Source organism: Aptenodytes patagonicus, chromosome 11 (assembly GCF_965638725.1).
Source record: "Aptenodytes patagonicus chromosome 11, bAptPat1.pri.cur, whole genome shotgun sequence".
Lineage (NCBI taxonomy): Eukaryota > Metazoa > Chordata > Aves > Sphenisciformes > Spheniscidae > Aptenodytes > Aptenodytes patagonicus.
The window spans coordinates 23,481,616-23,508,725 of NC_134959.1; the positions used below are offsets into that span (position 1 = coordinate 23,481,616).

The window sequence follows — 27,110 nt, forward strand, 5'->3', positions numbered from 1 at the left end:
TGGCGACGGGAGGGGCCGCGGGCCGCCCCTTCCCGCCTCCCCCGGGCCGCGGCACGGCCGGGGAGCGCCCTCGGGGCGGGGAGACGGAGCCCGGGCGGCCGTCACGGACGACCTCTGGGACGCCCTCCGCCGCCCCACGAAGCCCCTCCGCCACCCCACGAGGCCCTACCGGCACCCCGCCAGGCCCCTCCATCACCCCACGAGGCCCCACCATCACCCCACGAGGTCTTTCCTCCACCCCGCAAGGCCGTTCCCTCACCCCACGAGGTTCCTCCACCACCCTGCCCCCGCAGGCTCCCCCCTGGCAGCCCCCCTGTGCTCTGCCCTGCAGCCCTGTCCCCTGCACCACGCAGCCAGCGTGCCCCTCCATGGAGGAACCGGCCCCTCTCGGTGGGTGACATCATGGACCAAAGGCCACTGCCCAGGCTGTGGGGGCGAATGCCAACCGTCCTGGCGTGCCGGGAACCGCGGCGAGCACCTGTCCCCTCTGCATGGCCCGGCGGGACACCCTTGGAGCAACCCTGGGGTCAGCCAGCCACATGCCAGCGCTGCCCATCGCGGCTGCTGGCTTCCCTTGCCCGGAGCCCGACCACACGTGAGGCTCCCAGTGGGTGCTGCGGGCTGAAGCAGCACCCAAATATTGTGGTTGCCATGGAGTCCCGACACAACCCACATCACTTACTCACAGCCCCACCTCAGCTGTTCGTCCAGAGCCTGCTCCGACCGCGGTGCTCCCCTGGCACTCCCCGGCCTCGCTCCGGCGGGCACAGGGCGTTGTGTATGGCCGGCCGCAGCATCCCCAGGGGTTGTTCGTGCCGAGGGGACGCAGCGTGCGGTTTGCTGCTGCCGTGCAGGGTCCTGCAGGTAAATCAGCAGCTTGGGGAGCTGGGCAGTGGCTCGAACAACACAGGCAGCCTTTGGCACCCTGCGGTCTCTGTCTGCCCTGGTCCCCGTGCAGAGGAGCTGCAGGGCAAGGACGAACACGGGTGTCCCCATGGCTGAGCTGCCCCAGGGGTATCGGTTCTGCTCTTGCACCCAGAGCCCTTTGCTTTGGGGTACGGCCCCTGTGACAATCTCCCCGTCTTGGCTGAGGGGCACATATTCTCTGCTGGGACCTTGCTGCCAACCCTTGACTGGACAAAGCCCTGAGCAACCCGCTCATACTGATCCTGGCTTGGAGCAGGGTCTGGAGACCTCCAGAGGTGACCACCAGCCACCTCTGCGAGCCTGTGATTTGGGATCACGAACTTTACCTCCCGCCCCGGAGGTGAGTGCCAGGGCTGGTGTCAGAGGATGCAGGCATGCCACAGCACTTGGCCGCTTTGGGTAGCCCCAGGTGGTCACAGCCTGAAGCAGTGAAGGACCCCACTTTGTCATGTCCCCCAACCAGCCTTGTGACCCCTCCATCGGCAGGAGCTGCTGTTTCACAGCCCAGCCAGAGGCAGGGTGCCAACCCATGGCTGCCAGGTTGCAAGGACATCCCGGAGGGGACAGTCAAGAGTGGGCAGGACAGGTGTGGAGGCTCATCTGGACCAGCCTGATGCCAGAGTCCAGGCAGACCTCGCCAACGAGTGTTTCTCCTCTGTCTGGCTTGTCCTGGTAGAGCTCAGACATGGCCAGAAAGCCTGGGTGCTGCGCGGAGGAGGTGGCACCAGGAGGACTCTGTCCTGAACACGCATGCTTCCAGCTCTTCATAAAATATGAAAGCAGGTCCCAAAGTGCAGAGGCTCAGAGGTTACAGTGGCTGGCTGTGAAGTGGGAATTTAAACCGGCCTCCGCCTGGGCCAGCAAGGACCTAGGGCTGCCGTCCCACCCTGCGGAAAGTGGGGAAGGGCTGCTCGCCTGCTCTCTGCTTTAAGGAGAGGGCAATAATTGGGGCTGCCATAGCGAGGAGGGTGGTTAAATCTTGCTGAAGGTACAGCCTTGTCCTTAGCTTACCCTGCAACTCCCCACCGAAGCAGGTGTCTTTGGCTCTGCTTCCAGCTGACAGCTCCGGAGAGGAGCCCAGGTAACGCCGGCTGGAGCATCCAGCCCGCAGCAGCTCTGGCAGAGCTTGGCAGCAGCAGGCAGTACAAAAGCCCAGACTGACCCAGCTGGCAGCAGGCAGGAGCCGAGCCGGGGCTGGGCATGTCGGCAGCTCTTCTGCTGGAGCTCCAGCCGGCCCTGGGGACTGCAGAGCCCGAAGAGCCAAGAGGCGGCACATGGGGAGAGCCGGGCGAGTGGGGGACACCAAGCCAGGGCTGGCGAGTTGCCCCACGGGGTCAGGTTGAGCAGGTCAGTTTTCGGTTCCTAAGGGCCAGGGTTTGTTGTGCATTTGTTGTCACCATGACAGCCCTGTTGGGACAGAGCACAGTCCTTGGCCAGCTCCTGCTGTTCCTCACGCAGCCCAGAGACGGAAGCCCGGGAGGAGGCTGTGACTTGGTCCGGAGCCCGTGGCGCAGGCAGGAGCTGAGGAGGAGGTTGCACAGGTCCTGTGGGGTGGTGGAGGAGCATGGACATAGCTCAGTGCTCAGCTCCCCGGGGACCTTTCCCTTCTTGCGATTTCCAATGAAGGTCAGGAAGTTCCCAGGCTGTCTCCTGCCCTGGGGAGCTTAATGAGCTGTGTAACTCCAGCGCTTACCCCAGACACACTGAGGCTCACAGCTCAGTGTCACCGAGACACGGCTTCAGATGCCGGGCTTGTCCCTGCTAGGACCATGTCTGTCTCCCTACCTTCACACAGAGTCCTGGAGTGCTGTGACTGCTCCAGGGTGCAGCTCAGAGCTCGCACAAGAGCACAAGCACGACCCCGGAGCACCCTCTGCGCTCACCCTCCGTCCTCTTTGCCTCTCGCCTCCCCCGGGGCTGGGCACCGCAGGCTCCCCGGAGTCATCTTGTTTCAGGAATGAGTCGCTGGCTCGGCCGTATCTGGGGTGGGATGAGGTTATGCGGGAACGCTGCTTCTCTAGCGCAAGTTGCTACAAAACAGAGGGAAGTGTTTCGGAGGTTGTGCAATATGTATACGGTAACCCCAGCAACAGCATGTCCACAAGGCATTAATGGGTCTTAGCTGCGGCTGATGAGCGGCGCGATCGCGGCGTGCGTGTGTGCGTGCCGGGTGTGCCAGCAGCGCGCAGAGCCAAGGGGGGTCTGCCGCTCGAGCTGGGGTCCTGGCTGCGATGCACAGCACAGGGCAGAGAGGAGGGGAAAATGTACCCTCCTCCGGCAGGAGCTTCCTCCTCCCTCCCTGCAGTTCAAGGAAGCCCCCTGAGATGCTCTCAGGACGTGTCGAAAACAGAGCCCGGGAACAGACTCACCAAAAATCATTTCCCAAAGGAAGGTCCCCTTGACTTCAAAGAGAAAACTAAGAAACTTGAGTCACACCCAAAGATGAAAGCAAGCAGGGCGTACGTCCCATGCCAAGGCTGGGAGAGGAACGTGCTGCAAGGCCTGGCACAGCCGCTGGCAAGTGGCCAGGGACCGGGATCTCTGATTTTAGAGGACTCCGGAAAGCTGTCACCATCCTGCAAATGCATTGCTTGCTCCTGATGAAAAGCCGCAGAGGCTCATGGTGGGAACGGCCAGTCCAGGGCGCTGCCTCCCGCTGATGGGAGAGTTCGTGCCCTGGCAAAAAACCTTTTATTTAGTGCTGGAGAAGGGGCTCAGGGATGCCAGACCTCAATGTTTCTGCAGCGATGGGGAGCTGAAGGCATCAGGAGTTCCTCTGTCACCTCACCCAGCTCTCTGATGGCCTCGGGCTGCCAGAGAGCTCGCGGTCACTGCAATCCTCTGATGTGGTGGCCGGGACCGCTCTGCCTGCACGCTGGCCTCTGCAGCGGTACCCTAATGCGACTCCTTCCTTTTGGTTGCTGCCACAGGTCTGCTATGGAGCTTCCTCACCCAGTGCAGCAGCCGTGAGCCTTGCCTGGGCAGCAGAAACGCCCTCGGCACCTGAACCCGCAGGTATCAGCATTAGGGTCCCAAAAGGACAGAAACGAGGTGGGGAAGGAGCGAGCCGGGGCTGTGCCTGCCCCTGCCGTGACCATCCTGGAAAGGTGCCACCTCCCTGCCGTGGAAAACTTCCATGACTTTGTGGGATACCACACACAGCACCCAAAGCCGGGGTCCTGAGGGCACATGTATATTGCAAAGCGGCATCTGCAAAAGGCCCTCCCGGCACGAAGCAGCTCGGCTGAGATGCTCAACTGCACTTGCGAAGGTTCATCCTCGCTGGGAACTGATCTGGGGCAGACAGCAGTTCTCCCAGGAGCTAAAACCATCTCAGTCTCACCATTTTCATTCTTGGGTGCCCAATATGCATCTTCAACAGCCCTCCTTTAATGTGGTTGTGGTGAAAACACAAAACCCAGCCCAAATCAAATGCCGCCCGGCACACACAATCCTGCCTGCCGCCCATGAGGTTCAGGAGATCGGAGTCCGATGCTGGCAGTGCTGGGAGCCCGTCCTGCTGGGGCCTGCCTCTTCGCTCAGCATCCAGCTGCCCCAACGCACGGACAAGGTATTGCACGTTTTGCAGCCTTGATTTATTCTGCCTCCTCCGGCACTCCATGCAGTGGAGAAAACGTTCCATGTCTCGGCCGAAGGCAGCAGAAGGATGTCTTCCCCACCTCCCAAATCGGGGTCCCCAGGGCATCCTGTTGGCATCCAGCAAAAAGCATGGGCTCCTGCTCCTCGCGGGGAAACCTGCGGGGTGGGACAGAACCAGTACAGCCCAGCAGCGTGTGGGGCTCTGCACTGGTCGTCGGGGTCTCTGGAGGCGGAGACCCTTCTCAGGTGGGTGTTCGTGTGCGTGGCAGGGGAATTTGGGGCTTACGGGCCGTTCTCAGTAGGACAACTGGCAGGTGAGCACAGCCTGGGAAGGGGAGGGCAACTAAATGGTGAACCTGAGGGTGAGCCCCGTGCTCCTGGAGAGCGTCATGTCCCAGCGAACTGCTAGCAGTGTAGGACATCCCCTTCCTTTCCATCGTGTCCTCGGAACCTGCCGCCTCGAGACTATGCCGGGCCTTTCTTTCCCTGGACGTATGATAGACCAGGAAACCCGGCTCCACTCACCCCAAAGAGCGCAGCAGCCTTCCTGCAGCACGGTGCACAGCCGGCCTGGCCTCCTCCCTGTGGCGCTCGCCCGGCTGCAGCGCAGAAAGCAGGCTGGAGTTACGTACCTCCTGGAGAAGGTGGTCTACCCCCTACCCCTCAGGGAAGGCGGTCCATAGAGACCTACGGAGAGGGGACCGCTGTCACCCACACACAGGTTAAGGTGCTAAGCCCAGCTGGGACATCAGAGGTGCAGGGAAAAGTTGGGGGGGGACATCAACTGGGCAGATAAATGAATGACTGCGAAAAAGGAGGAAATATTTAGCAAAGGGCATAGAAAATTTTATTGTGGACAGAGCTACTGAAGAGCTCCATACACGACTTTGGGACAGGTTCTGCATGGACAAAGGGTAAGAAAACACATGAGGTCTGCTCAGGGGCACCTGCTGGAGAGAAATTACCAATGCTTTCTGGGTGGAGGGACAGCACGCCTTTGAAAACCCTGAGCCCAGCATTACCGCAGGGTGTCGTTCTCTTGGATGACAGCAGACGTGAGGAGAAACAACTGGAAGGACTTTACCCAGGATCCATCAGCGAGCAGACGCCCTGGTCTCTGCAGACAAGCAGTGCCATGCCTGCTGGTCCACAAGGGTTGGTCCCCCACACGCCTGCTTTTCCAAAGGGTCACGCTGCCAGCGGGTACCACTGGCCACAGCAGCAAGGGAAGCTGCAAGGAGCGTGAGCACAGGCCAACCCTTCCTGCAAATTCAGACATAACGACTTCAACAGCTACTTGAGACTTCACTTTTGCTGATCAACGGCTCATGTAATTCGATGAAGAGTCAAGGCTCCTCGTTCCAGCTCTTTCAGGAGTCAAAAATCAGGCAACAGAGAAGGACGGTAAGACAGCCCTTTAAAGAAGCCTGGGGTCAGTGATCGTATCTACGCTGCCTTGCCAGAACTTCCCAAGGACTGTCCCAGGGAGTGCTCGGCCTGGATGGTCCCGCCTATGAGCCACACTCACCCCATAAACCCTTCAGCAAAGGGAGGACTCCCCTATTCCAACCTCAGCTCTGCAAGGATCATGTGTTCCCAGGAGCAGCTGCAGCACTTTGCCTGCTCCTTGAAGGCAAGCACTACTTGAAATGTCCACTGCATGAGCACCACACAGCGTGGTGTTGGCCAGGTGATAGTGCTGGGGTGCTTCCCGAGGGAGCTGGGCCAGCTACCGGCATTCACGGGTGCTACTGGAATGGGGAGAGGCTTTCAACGTACAGCAGGTGCCTTCCTGCCTCTCTCTGCTGAAGTGAGCTCTCCAGAAGGAAAACCGTCTGGGCCTAAAGTTCCAGGGGAAGTGGACTTTGCGTGCACCTCAGAGCAGCACAGAAGCCAGCGTGAGCACTGGGATGACGGGCAACAGCCGGGCTGGGAAGCGCATACATCAAAGCCGGGAGTCCAGCCTGCCTGTCCCGTGTTGGCTGTGCCCAAAGAGCATCTGTCCCCAGATATCCTGTCCTGTTCTGAATCATTTCTGATGAATGCCTGCAGACTGAGCCAGGCAAGGGGAGGAACAGCTTAGCTCGACTCACGTGCTTTGTCTTGTCCTTCCCTAACCTACACCCACTGTGGTCTGGAGAAAGGGTTTTTTTGTGGTTTCCATGCATCAAAACATTCGGTAGGGTGAATAAAGACTTCCCAGACTTCCTCTTTTCTACCGGTGCACCTATGTGTTCGCACACGCCAGCAGCGTGCAGCACTGGGGGCCTGTCCAGAAACGCTGTAACCGGCCAAGCCCGCTGCTCAGGGCGCCGGCTGTGCCGGGGAGGCAGGGGCTGTGCAGGTGCCGCGGCTGCCAAATGACAAATCGTGTCAGGCCCATCCATACCGGTGGCAAGGCCCATCGGGATGCGTGCGTAGCTGCTATCCCAGGCTCTGAGGTTAGCTGGCTGCTCGGCAGATCTGAGCTTGCTGGCGGCCCCGGTCTCAGCGCTCAGCCAGGAATTTGAAACGGGGCATGCTGCCTGGGGAAGCCAAGAGGGCAGGGAAAGCCAAGGCGCTGCAGCTCGGCAGCCCAGGCAGCTCTCTGCTTCTCACCACCAGCACAGGGTGCTGTGACTCGAGGCACTGGCTACGTGCCCCAGTGTCTGATGTGGGATTTTTCTGCAATACAGAGACTCCAGGCTTGGCTGTGGACTAATGTGGATCTGGCAGCCCAGGCAATGGAAAGGTTTCAGGACCTGCTGTATCCCAGAGCTTCTGATGAGAAAGCTGCTCTGCGGGGCACCCTGGGCTGCTGGGAAGGTGGAGCAAGTCAAACTACGCCGCCTTACAGAATACATGCTGGTGAACTTGGCTTGAGGGCGTCCAGTGGAAAGCGGTACAGGGACAGGACAATCCTGAGGTTACTCCCTGACCACCTGCTGAAGCCCCTGCGCGTGATCCAAAGACTGACAGGGTGTAGGCAGATGGGAAATTTAGTTTTCAGGGTGCAGGGAAGAGCAGAGATGCAGCCTCGTTCTTCCCCACGCACTCTCCCAGAAAGTTACCGCGGTACTAATGTGCAGAGGGCCAGGAGGGTACAGCCCCTTCCTATGGAGAGTACTCTAGTTCTCTCTAGCAACATGCCTACCTCAGGTTTGCCACCTTATTGCCTCTTGCCTTTGGTCGCGCATGAGAAACGTCTCACTGCAGTCTGACGGCAAGCACACGGAGCAGGGATGAGTCCCTCAGCACTCTACGGAGTACTAACGCTGCGGTCCTTAACCAGTGGCAGCCCTGGGCACACCCCTATCCGGGGAGGCTGTTCCCCCTTGACAAGGAGAATGGAACTGGGCGCAGGGGCACTCCTGGCTCAGGAAGAGGCAGCCAGAAACAATGATGCAGCGGGGTTTTTACTGCCTCTCAGCTAGTTCTGCTGGAAGATGAACAGCATCAGGTAAAGGGACGCTGCTACCTCCAGCGAAAAAGACGAGTCACTGGAGTCAAGATCTTTGAACGGCAACACACAAATAGAAAGAGAACCTCTTGCCTTGTCCCCAGAGGCTATGGCTTTGGACAGCTGATCACTAGGCCGCTGTGGTGTTTGTCCTTATGTCCTTAAAGCACGGATCACGTCTGCCCACGTGCTGCTTGCTGGTGCATTTTCTGTGGTGCGGCTCGGATGTGCTCTCACTGGGCTGGGGCTGAGAGACATGAGGTTCTCCACTGCTCTTACTTACAAACACAGCAGGGATCTTAGAAAAAAGTTCCAAGTCTTGTTCCACGCGTCTGTCTGTCTGGCAGCTTTTCCTTTTTACCTTGTGCCCAGAATACAGATTCTTCTTCCTGTCACCTCTGGGATTGTCTGTGGACAAGGGATAGTCTTGAGAGTTGCTTGAGCTATTCTTAGGAGGCCCATGAAGGGCAGTGCTCCCAAGGCGAGTCTGAGCCACAGGAATCTCATCCATGGACTCGGCGGACTCTGAGTGATAGTCAGCTGGGGGTCCCACCGCCTGGATGAGGCCGGTGCTGCTGGGGGGCACAGCAGCTCTCGGAGGAAAAGCTGGCACTAAGAGGCGAAGGCTGTGGGAAGATGAGGTGGCAGCAGCCGTGGCTGGGAACTCTACAGATGGAAAGAAAGGGAGAAGAAAGCTTAAGAAGAGAGAGAGAGAGAGCCCTCGGCCCCACAAAGACATCAACAAGCCCAGAAACTCTGACATGGCTGATCCACTAGTGTTAAAGAAAATCATACTTGTATTTATGCAAATTAGATATGAAAATGTAGAGAACTCTACACTCAGCAGTGTACCCAAGTCTGATCATTTTAGAGTATCTCCAAGCACTCAGAAGCACTCATTTTCCCTTCTTAGGCAAATTAACTTTCCGCCAGTGCTGGGTTTTCATGACACACTTCATTTCTGTGTGCCAGCAACCAGAAATGCAGTTCAGAAGCAGAGAAGCTGACCGGTGCGCTCCCACCTGACTGGGGATCTGGGAAAGAGGGCCAAGGTCTAGCGTGTGTTTTAGATCTGCCGTCCGTTGCTGAGGAAGAAGCTTTATGCGTCTTCTTTCTTCTTTTTTTCTGTCGCTGTGAAAACAAGTGGCCCAAGAGAAGGGAAGTCACTTCAACAGCCCAAAGTAACGAGACACTCCGTTTTTTTAATTGCTACCTCTCTTTAATTCCTCCTATTTTTAATAATGAGGATTAAGTATGACCCAAGTCCCAGAATATTTTATAGTTTAGGACTGAGTTACTATAAAGCAATGACAGAGAACAGGTATTTAACGAACACACACATTATCTGCATCCAGCAATTCTCTGTGTGTAGGTACCTTTAAGCTGTCGTCTCATACAACTGGAGGATGTATGAGAGACTGGTGGACAAATGCATTTCTAGAGTCAAACTAGAAGAGGGGACCAAAAGTCACATAGCACAGGACATCCCAAGAGAGAGATAGCTCTTGTCCAAAACACAAGTATAGTTGAAAAGGATTTTTTCTTATCAGCTAGACGACAAGATTTTGATCAATAAGCCTGGAGGAAAGGGGGAGAGCACCACCACCTGCCATTTGAGCAAGGGGGGAGAGCATCTGGACGTAGGTACATGAATATCAAGAGCACGGAAAACTTGACTTTGGACAGCTGTTTCATACACTCAAGCTTCGTATCCACACACACCCCATCTTTCCCTGGGCAGATGCTTTAACGTCCATATTTGAACATATAAACTGTTGGATTTTGCTCTACAGAAACATGCACAGCTTGTTACATCAACAAAGTAGTAAAGATACAGTCACTGAACTGCACTGGAGTAGCAAGATATTGCATTACAGCTGTATTACAGCTAGGCTGAGAGCTTATGAGGGAACTGCAGAATATATCTGATCACATGTGTGAGCTGAGACAGGAGAGTATCACTTGATTGTAGTGACTGCAGGGCACAGCCATACCTGCAGATACATGCTGAGGACAGGGAGGGCATGTGTACGAAGGAGTTAACCACAGCCCGCACTCGAGTGAGCGTGCACCCATGCAACCTGGTGAATCGTCAGCTGCAGAGGTTATGGTGTCCCTTGCAGAGGGACCTGGACAGGCTGGATCGATGGGCCGAGGCCAATTGTATGAGGTTCAACAAGACCAAGCGCCGGGTCCTGCATTTCGGCCACAACAACCCCATGCAGCGCTACAGGCTTGGGGAAGAGTGGCTGGAAAGCTGCCTGTTGGAAAAGGACCTGGGGGTGCTGGTCGACAGCCGGCTGAACATGAGCCAGCAGTGTGCCCAGGCGGCCAAGAAGGCCAAGGGCATCCTGGCCTGTATCAGAAATGGTGTGGCCAGCAGGAGTAGGGAAGTGATCGTGCCCCTGTACTCGGCCCTGGTGAGGCCGCACCTCGAATACTGTGTTCAGTTTTGGGCCCCTCACTACAAGAAGGGCGTCGAGGTGCTGGAGCGTGTCCAGAGAAGGGCAACGAGGCTGGTGAGGGGTCTGGAGAACAAGTCTTCTGAGGAGCGGCTGAGGGAACTGGGGTTGTTCAGCCTGGAGAAAAGGAGGCTGAGGGGAGACCTCATCGCTCTCTACAACTCCCTGAAAGGAGGTTGTAGCGAGGTGGGGGTCGGTCTCTTCTCCCAAGTAACAAGCGACAGGACGAGAGGAAACGGCCTCAAGTTGTGCCAGGGGAGGTTTAGATTGGATGTGAGGAAAAATGTCTTTACTGAAAGAGTGGTGAAACATTGGAAGAGGCTGCCCAGGGAAGTGGTTGAGTCCCCATCCCTGGAGGTATTTAAAAGACGAGTAGATGAGGCGCTTAGGGACATGGTTTAGTGGGCATGGTGGTGTTGGGTTGACGGTTGGACTCGATGATCTTAGAGGTCTTTTCCAACCTCAATGATTCTATGATTCTATGATTTTATGGTATGTAGCAAGTCTCCTGCTTACCTGAGAAGGGACCGCAAAGTGAAGAGACGGGAGGTCAGAGGAGGAGCTCTGCTGGGGGTCAGCTTCATCATCGCGGACATAGAGCTTTGAAAAGCTAAAACACACGGCAGATATACAAGATGCTTCCCTTAGACATGACTTAACTCTGATGCCCGCTTTGCTTGCACGTACACATCAGCCTGACTGAAGCATCCCCTGCCTTACACAGCATTCCCAGCAAGACTGCAGGGTAACTTTTCCTGCACAACTGTGCGAGATATGCAGGGTTTCTTCTCCCTTCCCCGGGGACATGAGTTAATAGGCAAGGATTAATTAAGAGACAAGGATGCTGTTTTCCCATGAGTGTTGCCTGTGTTATAAATTTTGCTGTTGTGATTCATCTCTTGACAACCTGAAAGCATATAACTATAATGAGCTCAATATAGGAATTACAGGACAAATCAGGCAGCTTTAAAGTAATTTTAATACAAAACAGCCTAAACAGAGTATTCTAGGGAAGATATTTTCCCAGGGGAGGGGAGGCAAGTAGTCCTGCAGGTATTTATCCTCCTGAAACTCAAAGATTTCACCATGCCTTGGTCAAAACATTGGTGCTCCCTATCCTCCTAAGTACTTTTGTCTTAGGGTCCATCGGTGACTTTGATGACAATTTCCCATTCACCATACATGCTGCTGGGAGACTTCTATCTATGACTTTACTCACCCTTTTCCTGAAGTTACTGTTGAGAATTCCTCTTCTTGAATACCAGGGTCTGTATAGCCAGAGTTACCTGAAAAAAAGTCTGCTTCCTGGAAAAAAAAAAAGAAAGAAAGAAAAGAATGAACATTTTCAGACCAATATGGACACAGAGTGGAGAAGAGGGATTTTCACTACAGAGATGTCTTCTTCCTCCTTCCTCAGCCACAGGCCAGACATTTTCTGTCCTTACAGAACAGTTTCAGCTGTTCACTTTTTTTTTCAGCACAGCTGAAACTCAGCAGGAGTCTGCTGCTTAAGAAGATGGAAAACCAAGATTGAGACAATTAGAAGTCCCTGATTCATTCATTTAGTCCAGCCAGTATTTCATGTGACTCGAAAACAAATTACACTTACGGAGACCAGCTTAATCATTTCTTGGGACCACATTCAAAATATCACTTAAAGCTTCCATTAGTTATACCGTTCAATCACAGGAGCTAAGCAGTGAATGCAAAAAACTTCTTTTAAATTCAGAATGGAGGTGAGGAAAATGAAAGCATGCAACACAGAGGAAAAACATAAAGTATTTTCTGTTTCTTGTGTGAATCCTGTATGGCTAATAACTGCTGTTTTTTAAAAAAGAATGTGATATATTGCTCATTTGGCTCAGCTATAGATGAATTCAAAGTAATGCCATCCTGAACTTTAAAATTGCATACTTTCATAAACATATAAGAAGACGCAACGAATAAGCCTCCTAAATCCAAGTGCCTGCATTACAGAAAAGGGCTCCCAGTTCTCCCTCAAAAGGACACAGTTAAGATGGTCAGAGTCCCACGTGAGGCAGGGTATGAAGCCCCGTTGTCAAAAAGGATAAACCGTGCTCAGGAGAACCTTGACACTACTTTTCAGCTGCTCTTAAACTTGAATAATTAGCAAGACAACTTCCTCTTAAAACATTTTAGTGTGTAGTGACTATAAAGACACACATACATTTTAAGGCAACTTTTAGGTGGTAAAGACGGAGGGATTTTAAATGCGATAGGCATTAGCTTCCAAAAAAGCTTAAACAAGCTCATGAAGACCTATTTGTCTGAACAGCCTGCTCAGCAAACTTGAGAAAATGAAGTCAAAGTTGGACGTCCCACAAACGGGTTCCTGAGAGACCCAGGGCCTCTGCACTTCAACAAATTCATAAACAATCGACAAAAGAGCAGAACAGTGAGATGAAGTCTGATGATGATACTCCCTTATGTAAGGCAATAAAAATTAAAGCCAACCGCAGAGAGCTGCAGAAGACTCTTGCAATATTGAATTACGGGGTGATAAAATGGCACATGAAAATCAATATTGCTAGATGTAAAGATGTAAAGCGATGCACGTGGGAAAAGTAGTGTAAACTTTACATACAAAGCAACGGTCTCTGAACTAGAAAAGGATTCATGGAGCTGCACATTCAGTGGCAGCCAAGAAATCATTTCAGATTATAGGAATGAAAAGGAAAAGCATTAAAAAAAAAAAGAAAATAGTTTCATGTTACTGAATAAATTCATCGGCAGCCTGGACACTGGATTCTCTATAGTGTTCCAGCATCTTCCCCCACAGAAGACCTGGAAGAAGGTACAGAGAAGAGCGACAGGACCAATGAAAGGTATGGAGCAGTTTCTGTACAAGAAACAGCTAATGGGTCAGGGCTCTTCAGTCAGGAGAGGAAATACTCAGGGCAGATATGAGTGGAGAAAGCAAATGGGGAATAATTGTTTACCATCTCTCTAACACAACATTCAGGGAGCATCAAATGAAAAAAAAAATAGGTAGTCGTTTCAAAAGAAACCGAAGGAAGGCTGCACTTTTGACACAGCATGGAAATAAGCTGTAGCACTCACTGCCATGGGATGCTGCAGGTGCTAAATGTTACATGGATTCAAGAAGAAAAGATAAAAGTTTGTGTGAGAAACCAGCAAATATAAAGCCGTTCGAAGCTCTGTGCTCCAAAAGCCCCTAACACATATTGCCAAGTGCTGGGAGAGGGTACTGGGGACTACAACTCTTGCACTCCCTCTCAGCGTTCACAATTTCCACAGTTGGCCAGTGTCAGAGCCAGCACTCCGGTCTGATCAACTCTGGCCAGCCTTCTTTACACGCTAGAAGAGATACTTCCAAAATTACTAGCTGCTTTTGAACATCTTGGCATGTCTGGAGTCTCAGTACTCGTGTGATTGTTAGATAAGACAGTTGCCAAACTGGAAGGGCTTCAGGCCTGTTGCCTTTTGTAACATGCTCTGAGTTTAATTGGTCTCGTAAAGGAAAAAAGGAGTTGGGAAGGAATTTGCAGCTGTTTTATAGGTGGTAACATCCAATTTGAAGGGAATTGGTTTAGCAATCCCAAACATTAGAACTTTCTGATTTGAGAATTATGCTGCTTGGGGCTATTATAGGCAGGGTTTATCCAAGTGCAGGATTAATAATCTGCAGAAATTGACCACATGTATTTCAAATAGAACTTGTAACTCTAGTCAGATCATCGCTCATCATCGACCGAACACCAAATGTACATAAATGTTTCCTCAAATCTCCTTGGGGACCAAATTCTTAACATTTACATTGAAGCCCCATGCACCTGAGTCACCAATGAAAGGGACCACACACAATCTCGTGTCACTGTGAGCGTACGGGCGGTAGGTCTTTTCAGAGGAAAGCACGCCGTGGCTGAAATGAGCTGCAGCAGGAGACATCCTCGTAAGACTGCGCAGAGTAACTGAAAATGATCAGGATTCAATGTCCACAGCATACAAACAGGACTGCAGGACTGGCATTTCAAAGGAGATTAAGAAATTATACATCTTGAGAATATCATGAACAACTTCTTTCCAAGCAGGGAATGAAAGAGCTTTTTTGTCCATTTCAGCCTTCTATAAATTACGTATAACCAAAGCAGCCACATAAAAGAAAGCAAATCATTAGAGTTGACTAGCAGAAGCAAATGGAAGAAGACTCGATCAGTAGAAAATACAATGTTCTCTCAGTGTGACAAAAACTACAACCACAGCGCAGAGTCCCAGCCTCCCTCCGCTCCCACAGTTGTTAGCGGGACAGCCAGCATCCTTCAACTGCAACAGCAAGACAGATCCACCCTTTCCAACTGGGTTGTCGGGATTCAGCTTTTACTCTTGCCGAAAACAGACTGCTAAATCGACAGACCGCCCAAGTTCATTGCAAATCCTGGCCATGCTCAGACCTCCTCTGGAGGCTGAGTACCAGCTGTGTCCACCCCAGTGGTGGTGGTTACAACTTCAGGATGAATTCAGCTCCCTTGCCCACTGTGGCTGCTCGTATCATCCACTTCAGTGACAGCCAGTGCCCTGAAATGTTGTCTGGCTGGAGGGGAGGCAGAATTGAACAGGCAAAAATGGTTCTTGTCCCAGGGAAAGTGGGTCTGTTGCAAGTGTTGAGGCTGAGAGTGAAGACTAGGTTCATCTTAACCAGACATTGGAAGAGGGAAACAATATTGAAAGTGTGAGGGAAGCTGAGTAAAATCTGTGTTTATTATTTAAAACCAAACCTCACCAACCTGAATCGGTGTCCAGAGCAAGTTCAAAGCTTTAGGAATGTGAAAAAAATCACATCCCAGCTGGCCTCACTATGAAAGCCAGCTCCCTGGTATGAATGCAATTAGGCATTAAAGCACTGGGTTTGGTTTAGCTTAGATTTCTTTGGACTGCTATGCAACTGCCTACAGAAAAAACTGTTACTTGCACACGCTGCTTTGGGTATAGTAATAGAGGCAAAGGCTGTATATGTCCAACTGTTTTGCATTTTTTTGTGACATCTGAACCACTTAAGTGTGCAAAATTAGGGCTTTTACTTCGTGCATGTTCTGAGAAGGATTCTACAAGTACATAAGAATCCTTTAACCTGAACAAGAATCCTTTAACCTGAACATAGCCGAAGACTTAACCGCAGACAAACATGGAAAACTGAAGCCAAAACCAACACCCAAGCTTGAATAAGGGTCAAAAACAAGGATTAAAGGGGAAATGCATGTTTTTTCTTACTCCCTAAAATGAATGAACACTTAAGACAAAAGTGGGAAGAGGATGATTTCCATTTTATGCTTGCAACATCTTGGATCAATTACAAAGGATTTCTGTGTTGAAGCTAAAGAAGGCTGTAGTCCACACAGCTTACAAAAGGCAAGTCACTTGGTGTTCTCCTACTCCAATCTATTTGTTTGTGTTTATCTCTTGGTTGCTATGTAAGAAACAAGGAAAATCTGGTGGGTTAACATTTTTCATAACAATGTTACTGGGCATCATCCAGTCTTTCTTGTTCCCCAAGGTACTAACTGCAGTCCTGAAACACAGAACTGCTTTTCACCCTGCTTCTTCCAGGCTTGCTGCTTCCAATTAACCATATTCACACATATCTAGATAAGCACCAGCGCAGACAGGAGAACATCATTGAATGGCTACATCCCAAATGTGCACACACTCAGAGTCCACCCCTGTTCAAGTATATTTTCAATATCAATCAAAATTCAGTAACTAGGAAATGATTAGAGCTAATGCTTTATTATTGTTTTCATTTTCATAGTAAGCAAAGCTCTATGAGACAAAGTGCCAAATATTTTTGTTGTTATGGAAACCTCTGTTTAAACTGAAAGTTCAATTTTTCCAAGACAGTAAAAAAATATGTATGAAAAGCTGGGGTCTCCACACGAAAGGGAGTTAGCTCACTTTCCCCTTTGCTTTGATAGGGAAGAACTACAAATGAGTCCGGACAGATCCCAGTATCTCTACACAGAATACTTGGATGAAGCTTGGATTTAATTAATGTCTTATGAAATATAAAACTGGTTGTATCATAGGTAACTTACTTGCATAAAACTAAAAGTTACACGGGATCGCACAATCGCAGAATAATTTAGACTAGGAAGAATTTCTGGAAGTTTCTAGTCCAACCCCCTGTTAAAGCCAGTACAGAATTTGTCCAGTCAAATTTTGAGTAACTCCAGGGATAGAGCTGCCTTGCGGCAAAATAAATTACGCTGAACCTCTCAATTCATAGTGGAATATATATGCCACTGCAGAGTGTAACAGCATTAAAGAGCTTGTAGAACTCTTTTTACAGAGATACAGATCAACATCGTGGTAATCACAAGGACCCTTATCGCTACGTAGACTCAATTCAAAGAAAAGCAGATGTCTGGGTCATTTCTGAACACGATTGGTGTCCTTTTCCTTTTCAAGATAGTTCAACTATTGGTATTATTAGCTGCTTGATGATTAGCCCCAGTTTCTCCAGCCTTAGAGCCTGTCTCACTTTCAGTCGTGACCTGCGATACCGCTCACATAAGCCAGCAGGACGTGCACTGCCACCCAAACAGATGGCCCTGTCCTTTCCAGTGACAGGACCCTTCCCACTCTTCAGTCACCCTCCTTCGTGCTGACACAGGCATTTATGTGACTGCTCGGTGAACCAAACGGGAGGGAGCTGGGCCAGCTAAACACGAGCTCAACTATTTTTTTTAATAAAGTTTATTCTTACCCAGATGAGTTCCCCCACCCTGTTCACTGCATGACTGTAACGAACAGCTGCGCTGGCAGAAGAGAATAGACAGTGCAGGGCTGAAAACAAGTGGTGGAGGAAGAGAGTGGGTGGGATTGATCCCTTTGAAAGCAGTACTTGGTTATGCCTAAAGCGTTCATCAAATTACAGGCCTTACACTTTCTCACATCCTCCTCAACTCCACCAAAGTACCTCTGGAGTCTTATCTCTAGCAACTGCCTCTAAAATTTGGAGCTCGCAGAAGTGAAGCAAATTCTACACGGTGGACAAGCGAGGCTGTTTTTCAGAAATGGACTGAAAGTACGAGTACCTGACCGGGTCTCACTTGGGAGGGACAAGACTCCAGTTGCTTGTCTCCCTCTTTCACCTCTTGCTGGGGACGCTGCTGCAGGATGTACTCGTACGTAGTCAATTTGTTCCACACTGGGAGGAAAGAAAGAGAGCTGTCAGTGCAGGAAAGGCCACTCCCTGATTACACTTATACAAACAGTCTGAATAACCATACAATCAAATAGTAACTATAAACATGAAAAGACTGATACTCTAAGCCAAAAGTACCTTTGCACTGTACATCTTACTATATCCTTTATTGTCATCATCACACTTCCTCATAGTCCCACTATTCTTCTAAAGCCTCATATATGTGGTACAGCCTTCTATACCGTAGTAATTTGCTCAGCTCATTTCAGAGCAAATCCATTATTCACACCCAATAAGGGTAAGATCTGTATTGTACAGAAAGCTCAGTGAGTAGTCAGAAGGTACGTGATGCTAAATGGAGAAAAGAAATCCAGCAGGTTAGTGTGTCCTGTAGAGGAGATTGAGACACTTAACATCCAAAACTGAGCATCAAATGCACGGCTTGCCCCGTGCCAAATAGATGGGCCCAGAGTTTACATGTATCTGAGTTTATGTGCTCTTAAGGTCCCACACACAAACACGTCTGCTTCCATGAATGACCAAAAGCATGTGACATTTCTGAGCAGCTTGGTTTCTTCATGAGACCCAAGACGTTACGAGGATCCAAAACTCAGACATTCCTCCCATAATGACCCTGTTATGGTAAGTATTTTTAGAGCACAAAACCCAGAAATGGATGCTGAAGGTTTTTAGTGCACAGCCTGGTAGTCATTCTTCCTTTTTACGGAAGCATAGTAGTCAAAGCAGATGCCTAGGATGTGGGACATCAGACTACAATCCGTCCTCTGCCTGAAGACATTTGTATCAGTAACATCTTACCTCTCAAAACCATGCCCTAAACACAGGACTACTTCACAGGGAGGTGGGGGAGAGCAGAGGAGAAGGTGCCCCTCCTGTTAAAGCAATGATCTTATGAAGAAATAAGAATTCAAGATCCATTTGGCCAGGAAGACAGAGCATAAAAATGAATGTGAGTCTGCAGCCAAGGGATTAGTGAATGCACCTAACGGGGACAGCGCAGGGTGCTGGCAAATGCTCCTAGAATGGTGCCGTATGCTTTATTTGGCAAACAGAATATTGCTTCATAAGCAAAGGGCTATAAACCATTTTTAATTTAGAGTTTGTTGGTTTTGAATACTTAACAGTGTAACTTTTAAAATATTTTAATAGAGCTATTTAGTTAAAAAATACTGCATTTGTCTGGCCAGGTAACACTGCAGCACATACTGTGCAATATATAAACATAGCTTGTGAAGAACCCCATATCCTTTCCTGTATTCCCTTCCTATATTCCCTACTATTTTTTTCTTTTTATTCTGCTTACTATTGGCCTCTCAGCATTGAAGGAAAAAAAATATCCTCCCTCCAAACTTCTGAAGTGCTGTGCTTCACTGAATGCCTCTAGAACTGAGTCTCAGTCAAGACTGGTAAATTTGAATACGTGGACCTACTATTTTGAGAATAACCTACTTCCTTCCTTTTGAGCGATAGCAGTGAGCAATTAAAATCAGGACAGTAATTCTGAAAATTTCACTGTGCTTGTAACAAAACTAGATTCTAAAATTTTCGTAGTCATACCTGACTTAAGCCAGGTTTTCTGATGTGAAGCTTAAAGGCAATACCACTCACAGGGGCACTATTTTCTTTCTGTAATTTAATTATTTTAAAAAAATAGGTTTATGAAGAAATGTTCATGAACAGTAATTATGTTTTAATTGGTAAATTGTATTTCTAGTCCCAAAAGAGGTTAGACAGTTCATTCCAACACTGTCTACCTTAAAGCATTCAGATGAGACTATTGACAATTACAGGTGTGAAATAAGAGGAATTTAAACCAGACATACTTTGTCTATCTCCCTGAATCCCAGTTGTAAGTGTAGTGCACAGTCATATGTAACACACAATATAGGCTTCAATACGGTAACATCGCTCCTTTTAAGCAAGGACTTACACACCGCACTTCTGCAGAGCTGGAACCAGTTTCAACAGGGTAGCAGATTTTAATGTAATAAAATGTCAACAAAAATTAAGAATAATTAAATTCTGTTTCCATGTAAGTCATAAAGATTTAAAATTGGGCCAGAAATAAAAGTTAATTTGGCTCAAAATTTATTCTGAAAGAGGAAAACAAAATCACCCTAAGACAACAGCAACAAAAAAAAAAATCCCCCAAACGCCGAGTAGAACTAGCGTAACACACGCACGCTTCTGTGACACGAGAAAGCATGTCTTTAGCCCAAGGAGGGAGCACCCTCTTGTGGAAGTTGTACACAAAGACAGGATAAATACCGCTCGGGATTAAACCGAATAATCCTTTCTTTTTCATCCAAAAGAAATCTTCCTGGAGCGGTCCCAGCTTTGTTATGCTTTTAGTCTTCCTACAGTGCTAGATCAACCTTTGAAATCTCCAGGCATCGCCATTAACCCAGCAAAGTCAACTTTCAGTTCCACCGAGAAAGCAAAACCACAGCGCGACCAAATTTAAAATAAGCTCAAAGAGGCTGTAGAAGGAAACCGACGGTCAATGACCTCACTGACTGTAACGTTAATGCCAGCTGAGGAACACTCACCCATCAAACGCTACCCTTCAGCAGTGCAACTATTTTGCTTCTGGAGCTGCACTGGTTTGTGCTGACCTAGTTTGTGCTGGCATCTGCATCGCTGTTAACTGACAACCTAAAAATCCACCCAAGGATCGTCTGTAACCGACGTCCTCATTTCTCTTCCACCACATCCCTTCTTCCTTAGTTTTGGCACCACCGACTACTGCAAGCGTAAGATCTTTTCTCATCATGACTTACGTCAGGCAGCCAAACAGCACTGGCTTCATTTTAGACGATGGCTGAAAAAAGGTTTTTGATGCCCATCTGTACATAAACAAACACAAATATCCCTTCTTGACAGAGCAACAAGTAGGAGATCTAATGAGGAACCTTTCTAAAAACCTCTTCCCCTGAACTCCACAAGTCATTCTGTGCTGATATGGTACAGCTTCCATAAAGGGACCTAGACCTGGACGTCAGGCCTCCTGTTAGAAATTTAGATCAATACCGTCCGCATTTCTCTGGGGTAATGGAGAAACAAGCCCCCTCACACAACAGAAGTACTGGGGAGCACAGTGAAGAGACTCACAAAAGCCAATCTGAATCTGCCATCACTGGCACTGAGCTGGAATTAACCAGTTCATCCCACCTGGCCTCTCTACTACTCTCCCACGTGCTTTCAGTTCCAGGATAACACAGCTTAGACACATGAATGCACAGGCCCAACGCAAGCCCCGTATTGCACATGCACTGATAAGCCCACCTGTTACTGGGGGAAAATCAGAAGTATAATGTTAAACCCGAATTTTCTACCTCTTCAATGGCAATCTTGCACAATGTGTGTATGTTTGTGACATGAGTGAACACACAGTGAATGCAGAATGAGTAGAAGAAGCTAAGAGAAAATGAAATGGGGATACAGTTGACAGGAACATAATACCTACTAAGATAGATGTGGAAGGTCAAGAGGTGGCCTAGTAGGATCACGGTCATTAGGCTCAGAAGAATAAAAATCCCAGCTATGACCAAAATAGCAGATGCCCGAGTCTCAACAGGAGCTGCAGGAAGAAACACAAACCAGCGATCCGTGTGGTTCTTCAGAGCTGTAAAACAAAAGGAGTTGGAGATAAGTAGATTGTCCAGGTATTAAAATCTCTAACTAAACTTTACAGCTGGAAATATTGTTAACTCAAAAGTAGCTGCAGACCCATTATGCACTGGAGGTCTAAGAAATCTTTTGTCTGCAAGGCCTTTGGGAAGAACAGTTAGTCAGCTCGGTAAGGAAAGACATTCCGTCCAGCTGAGCAGAGATACTCTTGCAGAAATATACAATTGAAGGAGTAAGGAATGGAGCTCCTCCTCAGCGGGAGAGCCCACAGAATCCAATCCCATATCGAGATACGCTGGCTGATTCACAGGATGCTCAACTGAAGCACTGCTAGTACCATCAAAGTGCCGGTCAGAGCGAAGCATCATGGGGTCGATGAAGAACTCCACGAAGACGTAGCAAGCGACGAGCAGCAGAAGCCCAAGGCCCAGAATGGCAGACATCACGCTATTCAAAAAGAGCCTGCCAAGAAGGTCAGAGGTCTGAGTGGCTTCAATAACATCACGCATACAATTCAAAATCCCAACCCCTAATAAAGATGGAGATATAGACAGCTATCCCAAATTACTGTGACGCTTTCTTACACTTATGATAGATACTGGTTAAAAGTCTTACTTCTGATTTGTTACCCTGAGGGACTAAGCCGTGACCCTTTAGAGCAGCCGTGGTTCCAAAACAGTCAAGTAGATCTAGGACAGACAAAGAGCTCCCTGCACAAAATCTGAAGGCCGTGTAATGTGGCAGCCAGTAGTAACAACTCTTTGCTTTCCATGTGGTTTTAGTGCAGGAGAGTAAACTGAGAAGCAATAATCAGTGATAGCCTCCTTATTCTTTATCTTAAACCTGGCACAGATTAGAGGTGCCTATGTGCTGCTGCCTATATTGCTGCTGGCAAGTCTCGTAGGGAAAGCATGCAATCTGGATGCAGGTTGTTTCAGAGACAGGAACAGCACAATCACGGTTCTATTCCCACTCCAGCTCTCAGAAACATTAAGGACACCCAATTAACATCCCATAAGCTTTTCCTAATACCAAATAATAAGATTATGTTCTCTGTTTTTACTCGTAGATGGTCAGCTACAAAATTCTAAGTGTAGGAGTTTTATCCCTGGTCATTTGAATGTCAAAATCATGCTTGCATTTTCCATCTAGTTTTCTCATGACTGATTTTATTCAGCCGGGGTCTGAAAGAAAAGTGGTTCTGTGTGGCTGAATACAGCCCGGACTGAGATGCAGGAGAATCTTGGGAAGAGAAGGGGCGACATTACTGAGGCAGTGTTGTGCTCCTGTCACAATGCCAAGCTCTTACCAGTAATTCCTCTCTCCCACACAGTTGTTGAGCCATTTGCAGTGGTGATCAAAGCCACACACACACTTGTTGCAAGTTCCACAATGCTTTGACTTGGCACTCCTGCCAAAGAAAGGGTGGCGTTAGCGTGGCAGCACCAGCTCATTACCATGACTTTCCAGCGACACAAATACAGGGGGATACAGCAGTAGAGGTAATACATACAGGTAATAGTGAGAAAACCTTCTACATCAGGAATACTTCAACGCCCAAACGTATCGGCCATATCGGCCATCGTTGGACCACAATCCCAAACACTGCAAAAATTGCCTTTCAATGCACTGCGTGATTTCTAATTTGGGTAGATCACTGATTTCTTATTTGAAACCCTTTAGCAGTTCTACAAAGCTTGATCTTAATGTCTGCCCTCCAAGCATTTCCTGCTACCGAATTAGCTTCTAGCCAGATACAAGCACACACGCACAAGTCACACGTTGTTAGGTCAAACACCAACATCCAGGTAACACGGAACAGTACAGTCCTCTCCACACGACACGTGAGCAATTAAATAAAACACAGAACCACGCGCACATTTGACAGCGGGCACCTACCCAACTAACCGAACCCTGCCACAGGATGAAGTTTAACTCGCGCTATAGAGCTTCAGGGGCTCAATTTCAATCATATAGTCTAACATTAAAGACTAATGGTGAAGTGTAATGGTGAAGAAGACGGAGTAGTAGAAGGAAAAGAGAAGATACTTACACATCTACATCACAGACATGGCAATGATGGTTTTCAATGACATGTGCATGTTGATTACGATTGAAGGTGGCCAGAGGCCCTAGATAGTTTTTTTCTCGCACATTTGCATCCGCAGGATCAATGGAGACTGCAGTAAGATGAACAACTAAATGGTAGATAAAACACACTCCTGGACACTGAAGTACACAGTTAAGGATTGTATGAGTGATTTAATGCATATAGTTTTATCCTTAATACACAAAGCCCACACAGATGAGAAATACATGGCTTAGAATTAGAAATCACTATATAACCAATTGCAGCACATTAATCTGAGCTTTCTTAACGGAGATGTTTGCGCTGTAATAAATATCCTCTGGAAAAAGATAACTAAATCTACAGGCACAACCCTCCTTATTATGTACTACTCTGCCTCACAGAAACGTCCTTCCTATCACAGGAGTTTTTAAAAATTACCTTTACTTACCAGAATCTGACCCCACGTGCAGACTGTTGACATAGGTCCACGTTTCTTAGTCCATACAGACTCCTTGGAAAGGAACAGTCAGTTAAGGCCGTGCACACGCCCCTTCACAAGACCAAACTTCCAAGAAAGAAAAAAAAAAGTCACATCAAGGAACTAGTACTGATCACCTTGCTTTCCTTTTCCTTAGTCAGAATCCCAGGGAAGAGGATCACCCCTTTAAAGTAGGCTCCTACACAATTTACAGACAGACAGTATCCAGGATTTGTCATTGTTTCTTGAAATGTTACCTGTTTGGATTCTTACTTGTAAACGCAGTAGCAAGTCAGAGCAAATAGGCTTTAGCAGTACTTTTGATCAGGCACCTGAAGTAACTGCCGATATTTGGAAAGAATATACAAATATGTGAGAATATACAAACACAAAGCAGCAACCCTGCACGCCTAGAGTACCGCTGTGCTTGAGAGCTTGCTTCTCAATATACTGCAACTAAATGAGCAGGCGTGCAAAAATTAACCTTCCGGTTTATTTGTTATACACCCAAATGTGCACATCATTGATCATACTAAGGCCTAGGGAAAATAGAGCAGCGTAGTATGGAAAAAAAGGAGGTCTTTGAGAGGTCTAGCTGACTGGGGCTCTGATGACTGCTGTAGCAGAATGGGAAGGGATTTGCCTTTGACACAAAAGAGACATTACTGCTTTATTAACTGGTAGTAAAACTTTGGGAGACATTAATCTGTTGAATTAGAGTGACTTAGATTGAGTTGTGAAGATATTTGGTAGACAAATTCACGAGGTTTGAACCGTGATAATACCAAGGATTTGGATAAGACAAGTAGATGTAAGACCACTGTGAGCTAATGATATTAATGCTAAATCACGCAGGTGTAACTAAAACAATGATAAGCAAAAACATCTCAAACATATCAAAGCCTCCATGGACATACATAAATCAGATGTATAAATGATGTAAGTGCATATCCCACCTCTTCAGAACTTTTCCCAAGATTCTCTCTATAATATTTCCTGGTTCTCTGGTTCTGCTAAGAAACCAGTAAGTGGCACTGAGCCACTCGGTCAATTTTATTTTCACCAGGAAGACATTACCGGAGAGATGACAAAAGCAAACACTTGCTCACAAGTTATAAACCCTCACCAGCTTGTTAAGTACTAAATTCAAATCTCAGATGCCCTCTTCCAGTCCGCCACTCCCCAGACACACTAGTCCACCGGGAGCCAGGGCCTGGCCTTGAGGAAGTTCCTTCCCTGGGCGCAGGTGACAGTACAAGGTGGCAGTGGGAGCACTGGGATTGCTCCCCAGCACACCCCATCTCTAGTCCCTCTCCTTCCCAGCTGCAGGAGCAGCAAAGCGCGCACAGCTCTAGGGAAGTGGGTCGAGGACAGGAGGTGGAAAACACATCGGGCTGGGCTGAGTCAGGCTTTGCTGGGCAGCACACAAGACAAGATGCCTTCGCAGTACAAGCACCTCACCTTCTGATACTGCCCACATCGAGAGGACAGTTAAGACGTGGATTAAACTGCTGCTCAAGACTGTCCCACGACAGAGCTCTCCTCTGAGGTTCACACTACACCACCTCGTCTTTCACTTACAGATTTTCTACAGAGGGCAGGGAGAAGATCAACTGCCAGCTATCACAGGCAACCACACCGTATAATCATAAACATATAAAGCTGCCTTTCAAGACTCATTCCGTCAGCACAGGGAGGTGTGGCTGCCCATCGCGGCAAGGATGTTTCAGGAGGGGCTTTTTTAGCACGACTTCCCTCAAACCCCGCAGCACACTTGTAGAAGAGCAATATAAAGCAAAGGAGACACGTAGGCAGAAGAAGACAGCAGAAGAGCCTCGGAGGCAAAGATAGTAACCTTAACAGAGAGTGATGAAGGAGACAAGCAGAACGTTAATGACCTACCTAAAGTTGAAGGGCAGAGAGGCTCTCAAAATAACTGTTTTTTACAGACAGGAGAAGATCAAGATTATGGTTATAGTTCAGAAGAAGATTCTGGCTCAGCTGCTTTCTCCTATGCTTTCTACGCTACCTAACGACTATTTTAAAAAAATCCCACTGATAGTTTATTACAGTCCACGTTCTCCTCTTGACCAAAGGATACGATATAGCCAGCGGGCAGCCAGTGGCGAGGCAGGAGAGGAACCAGGATTCCAAAGCCAACCAGCGCAAAGAAGAGGTACAGCAACCAGGCAATAATCTGGAAAAGGTGCAGAGGCCAGCTCCAGCCATTCCTTCGAGCGCGTTGGACCTGCACCTCAGGAACAGCTTCGCCAAAATTCTCTGGAGCTGTCTTATTAGGAGGTTTATTGCAGATATTCATCTACAGAAATCAAAAATGGAAAACACAAAATACGTGATACAAAAATATTGTGACTGAGCCCCAGTCCTGGAGGTGTGCTCCGAGGTGGACAGAAAGTTGGAGAGACTAAAACGATGACACATCTGAGGAGACACTTCTCTCTGCACAGGGGATTTGTGATCGATTATAACAAAAGGGAAAAAACAATTACACACTCTAAAAGCAAGTGCTGACGTCTGCGTGAAATGACAATACCCCGAACTTTCAGCTAAGGGAAACTTGCAGGTTTTGCCAGTCTTTGAATGGATCTAGACCTAAATTGGGTAAAAAGAGCAAAGAGAGGGTATTTTGGTGGCAGTCCGGAGATGGAGTAGGATATGCTGTGGTCTGGGGATGTCTTCATGCCAGAACGCTGTTATGGATGACGGCAGAACAAATGCTTTCACCTGTCTCAGATATGCCATGTTTTCCTTCCAGCTAGTGCAGAGAAGCGTAGTGAGAGCGGGTGGCCCCACTGGAGCACGTGGTCTGGAACCGCAATTTAGCACCGCACAGCGTCCAAGAAAACAGAGACTCCTTGGTCAGCAACAAAGGAAGTGGAAAGCACTAGAAACTGAAAAAGTGAACTGACAATTTAATGACAAAAAGGGGAAAAGAAGCAGGAGTCACTCCACAACACAAGTATAAAGCAGACTGTCACTAGAAGAACAGAGCAGAAAGTTACGTATGCAGGACATCCGTGCAGGAAGCAGCTTGATTATTCAGCTGTCCTACAATGTCTGGACTCCTGGCAGGAGAAAGCAAGATTTAACTGCAAAGATGAGTTACGAACCATAACCTGGAAAGTTCCTGATGTTTCTGATTCCTGTTTGCACAACGGTTAGGAGCTCAGAAGCGATTTCTCCTTTTTTCAGTTTGCGTTGGATTATTAGTTGTTGCTTTTCGCATGCCACGGAGCCAGGATGAGCTTTTAACAACAGAGAGGTGGGCTGCTCTGCTT

The 27,110-nt window shown here is 48.6% G+C and overlaps 1 protein-coding gene across 1 annotated transcript; it reads right to left on the minus strand.

The window, feature by feature from the left end:
* Nucleotides 1-5,351: 5,351 nt before the first annotated feature.
* On the minus strand, nt 5,352-26,131 carry ZDHHC1 (zDHHC palmitoyltransferase 1). The gene is made up of 10 exons (XM_076349492.1): nt 25,913-26,131; nt 23,316-23,491; nt 22,572-22,673; nt 21,600-21,724; nt 21,099-21,257; nt 17,502-17,614; nt 11,648-11,733; nt 10,945-11,038; nt 8,989-9,097; nt 5,352-8,632 (listed from the first exon to the last, which is right to left on the minus strand). Exons 1-10 carry the CDS (start codon nt 26,129-26,131, stop codon nt 8,097-8,099), a joined length of 1,719 nt encoding a protein of 572 aa, XP_076205607.1. The 3' UTR covers nt 5,352-8,096.
* Between the last annotated feature and the right edge of the window lie 979 nt (nt 26,132-27,110).

Excerpts from the sequence above, each read along its gene's own strand:
- ZDHHC1 (XM_076349492.1), bottom strand. The coding sequence starts at position 26,131 with ATGAATATCTGCAATAAACCTCCTAATAAGACAGCTCCAGAGAATTTT. Across the intron at positions 21,258-21,599 it reads CTCTGACCGGCACTTTGATG|CTCTGAAGAACCACACGGAT; the intron begins GTACTAGCAGTG and ends TTTGTTTTACAG. Across the intron at positions 9,098-10,944 it reads ACTTTGCGGTCCCTTCTCAG|CGACAGAAAAAAAGAAGAAA; the intron begins GTAAGCAGGAGA and ends TTGTTTTCACAG.